We start from the raw sequence: 3,466 nt of genomic DNA, 5'->3' as shown, positions 1-3,466 counted from the left end.
TCACACCTTTACAAGGTAGACAGGGTGAGTGCAGGAAGATGAATTTCTTCTCTGGCAGGTGCCATTTTTTACTTTCTTATAACTAGTTTCATAATTCAGGGGGAAAGCTTTTTAATTACAAGTTCAAACTCTCAGGCTGTTGTTGAATGCAAGAAAAATTGGAGACATCCTGTCATCTTGGGATTCACACATGGCAATGTTTGCATTTTATTTTTACATTTGTTATTTATACCTAAAAAAAAATCTACATTGTTTGGTAATGAGGAAAACAAGTCATGTTTTCTGTTGTGTTCTTTTCAGCCTTGCTAAAATAAAAATGGCTGCAGACATTTTGCTTGTTCTTTCCAGATGCAGTTTCATTCACTTCTAGGCTGAAATTTTCCATGCTTGGCTTTGCCTGAAGGTGAGTCTTGCAAAAAGATAGGGTGGATGCAAATTTAAGTATGTCCCAATCCTAACTTTAATGGGTACTTTCTAGAAGAGAGATGCTATAGACTAATTCACCGGGCAGTTTACAGAGCCTGCTCTAAAAATTAAAAGTTGTGCTTTATAAAGCAGAAATTGAGATTGTTAACTTGAATAGGTTTGGAAGCATCTGGAAATAGCACACTTCCCCTCTAAAAATAAGAACCTTACATATATATTCTCACATGCTTGTCTGTTATGCAACAGAGTAAACAATCATGAAGTTTGCACTACTGTTTTAGTTGCAACACCCCAGGCATCTCGAGTATATAGCACCAGGAAGAGAATTTTCTGAAAGTCCTAGACCCACTGCTGTCTTCCGTGACACAAATCCACTCATGATACTGCTTGCTTATGAAAAGGGACGTTATTGGAGAACATATGTTCAGGTATGAACAATTAAATGTCCATTGATCCTCTTAATTCATTTTCAAAAATGATTGTTTGCACCAGATATATTGTGTGTGGAAGGGGAAAGACTTCTAATCGCTGTTCAGGGGAATTTGGGAAACAATAGGAAATGTGTCTGTGTTCTTGTGTACACATGGGTCTGCTTGTATTTACACAAGCAGGATGTGGAAGGCAGGGAAGCTGGGAAAGGCGTGTGCAGAGGAATGGGCCAAGTAAGAATATGGGACAACTGATAACTGTGCTCCGACTGCCTTGTGATGCTCTTGACTGTATTTTTTTTTTTTTTTAAGGGGGGGGGGCAAATAGGACCTGGGCAGAAGTGAATCTAGCATTTTACAAAGGGGGTGCGAGAACAGTGACCAGCACTACAGGGGTTGGTGCTCCACCCAATAGGGGGGGCAGACCAATGCGGGGGGGGGTGTGGGGGGGTGGGGGTCAGCAGTCAGGAACTTTTTTTCTTATCTGCTTTAGGGACTTAAGAATTACCCCTCTTTCCTTCCTGTTCAGAGGTACTTTCCCTCCCTCCACCAACCTGCCACTGTGTCCCTGCTGTCCTGAGGACAAGGGGAGCTCCAGAGCTGTTCCAGCTAGGCTGTGTGGGAGCTGGGCTGAGCCTGGGACAGCAGTAGTGGACAGGTGGGTTTACCCTCCCAGTGCCTGCTCCCAGGCTTGCAAGGAGTACCTGGAGGGAGTAGACAGGGATGGGGACAGGAGATCCCCCTTACTCTTGGGATGGTGGGGACACAGCAACAGATGGGGAGGGGATGTGCCCTAAGCACAAAAGGGAAGGGGCAGGTCACAGGACTCTTACCTTATTTGAGGACTTAAAAATGACCCCAGCTGCTGCTCCTGCCCCAGAGTTAGAGAGCGGGGTTGTGGTCACACAACTAGGCCGCTTCTGGATCTGCCTTTGATCCTGGGTAATAGCCTTGTTAGTGTTCTTTTGTGGTGTTCTCTGTATGTTGTTTTTAATAATTATGCAAACGTGCTTGACAATCTCAGATTAACGACAATGTCTGTGAATCTATGAAACATAAGGGCTGGAAGGGACCTTGAAGATCATCAAGTCTAGCCCCCTGCCCCAGGGGCAGGAAGTCAGCTGGGGTCAAAGGATCCCAGCAAGATAAACATCCAAATGTTTCTTAAATAAGTCCAGAGTAGGTGCCTGCACCACTTCTGGAGGGAGTCTATTACAGGCCTTGGGGGCTCGGACAGTAAAGAAGTTTTTCCTTATGTCCAGCCTGAAACGGTCATGGAGGAGTTTATGACCATTAGTCCTTGTTATCCCTTGGGGCGCTCTGGTGAACAGGTGTTCCCCTGATGCACACCCCTGATATAGGTGGCCACCAAGTCACCCCTGAGCCTGCGCTTTTCCAGGCTGTAGAGTCCCATGGCTCTCAGCCTCTCATCATAAGGCCTGTTCTTCTTCCCTCTTATCATGCACATGGCTCTCCCCTAGACTCTCAAGTTTCTCCATGTCCCTCTTGAATTGTGGAGCCCAGAATTGGATGCAGTACTCCAGCTGCAGCCTCACCAAGGCCGAGTACAGCGGGAGGATGACATCCTGAGGCTTACTTGAGAAGCATCTATGGATGCAAGCCAAAGTTGTTTTTTTTGTTTGTTTGTTTGCTTTACCAGCTGCGACATCACGTTGGTGGCTCATGTTCATCTTGTGGTCAGTCATGACCCCCAAGTCTCTTTTAGCTGTGGTGCCAGCGAGAGTAGCACTGCCGAGCCTATAAGCGTGCTGCAGGTGTGTGCCTCCCCCAAGGTGTAGTATCCTGCATTTTTCTGATTGAACATCATCAGGTTTGTATCTGCCCACTTGCTAAGCTTATCCAAGTCGGTCTGGATCACTAGTTTAGTGTCATTGGTGAGCTTGGCCAGTGTGCTTCTGACACCAATGTCCACATCGTGGATGAGATGTTAAAGAGAACTGGTCCAAGGACAGAGCCTTGGGGGACGCCACTGGTCACGGAGCACCATAACGATTTGCTTCCATCGACTGTTACTCTCTGGGTCCGACCTCGGAGCCAATTTCCGAGTGTTAAATTAGAATCCTTCTGTAATTTTAGAGTAACAGTTGCTCTCAGTCTGAGAGTAGGTACATCTCTGATTTGGGGTAAAATGTGTGATAGATGTCCCAATCGGTGCCAGTACAATACTGTTTTAGGTTTACTATATTTGGACATTTTTGAAGGTTAAGTAGGAAACGGAGAAAACAAATCATTCTAGCTCTTCTTTTGACATCATAAAGGAATGAAAATATTGAATGAATATGCGGACATCAGTTTAATCTAGCCTGAGATCACAAACTCTGTTATGCACAAATCATAACAGTAGGGGTTTTCTAAAGATCTGCTACAGGTTGGATTTGATGTTGTTTGGGTCTGTATTGTGCATTTTCATACCTTAACGTGTGCATTTTAAGGTTAACCTTTAGTCTGAATTTCCTGAGTTTACATTTAGTTAGAGGATTATTGCAACATCCCAATAATGTGTCTTATTATCTTACATAGTAGATACGCACTTTTAGTATTCATGATCCCAGATAAAAAAAATCACGATTGTGAAATCAATCAATGTGTGA

At 44.5% G+C, this 3,466-nt stretch overlaps 1 protein-coding gene across 1 annotated transcript in view; it reads left to right on the top strand.

The window, feature by feature from the left end:
- The first annotated feature begins 731 nt into the window (after window positions 1-731).
- Window positions 732-3,466, top strand: part of CERS3 (ceramide synthase 3) — a 73,338-nt gene continuing 70,603 nt past the window's right edge. Inside the window, exon 1 of the mRNA XM_006020068.3 lies at window positions 732-854. Coding sequence (XP_006020130.1) covers window positions 820-854 — 35 coding nt within the window. The 5' untranslated portion in view covers window positions 732-819. The remainder of the gene's footprint in view (window positions 855-3,466) is intronic.

This window comes from Alligator sinensis, unplaced genomic scaffold, assembly GCF_000455745.1.
Source record: "Alligator sinensis unplaced genomic scaffold, ASM45574v1 scaffold210_2, whole genome shotgun sequence".
NCBI lineage: Eukaryota > Metazoa > Chordata > Crocodylia > Alligatoridae > Alligator > Alligator sinensis.
The sequence above is the reverse complement of the archived record's forward strand: the minus strand, read 5'-3'. Positions and strand labels throughout refer to the sequence as shown.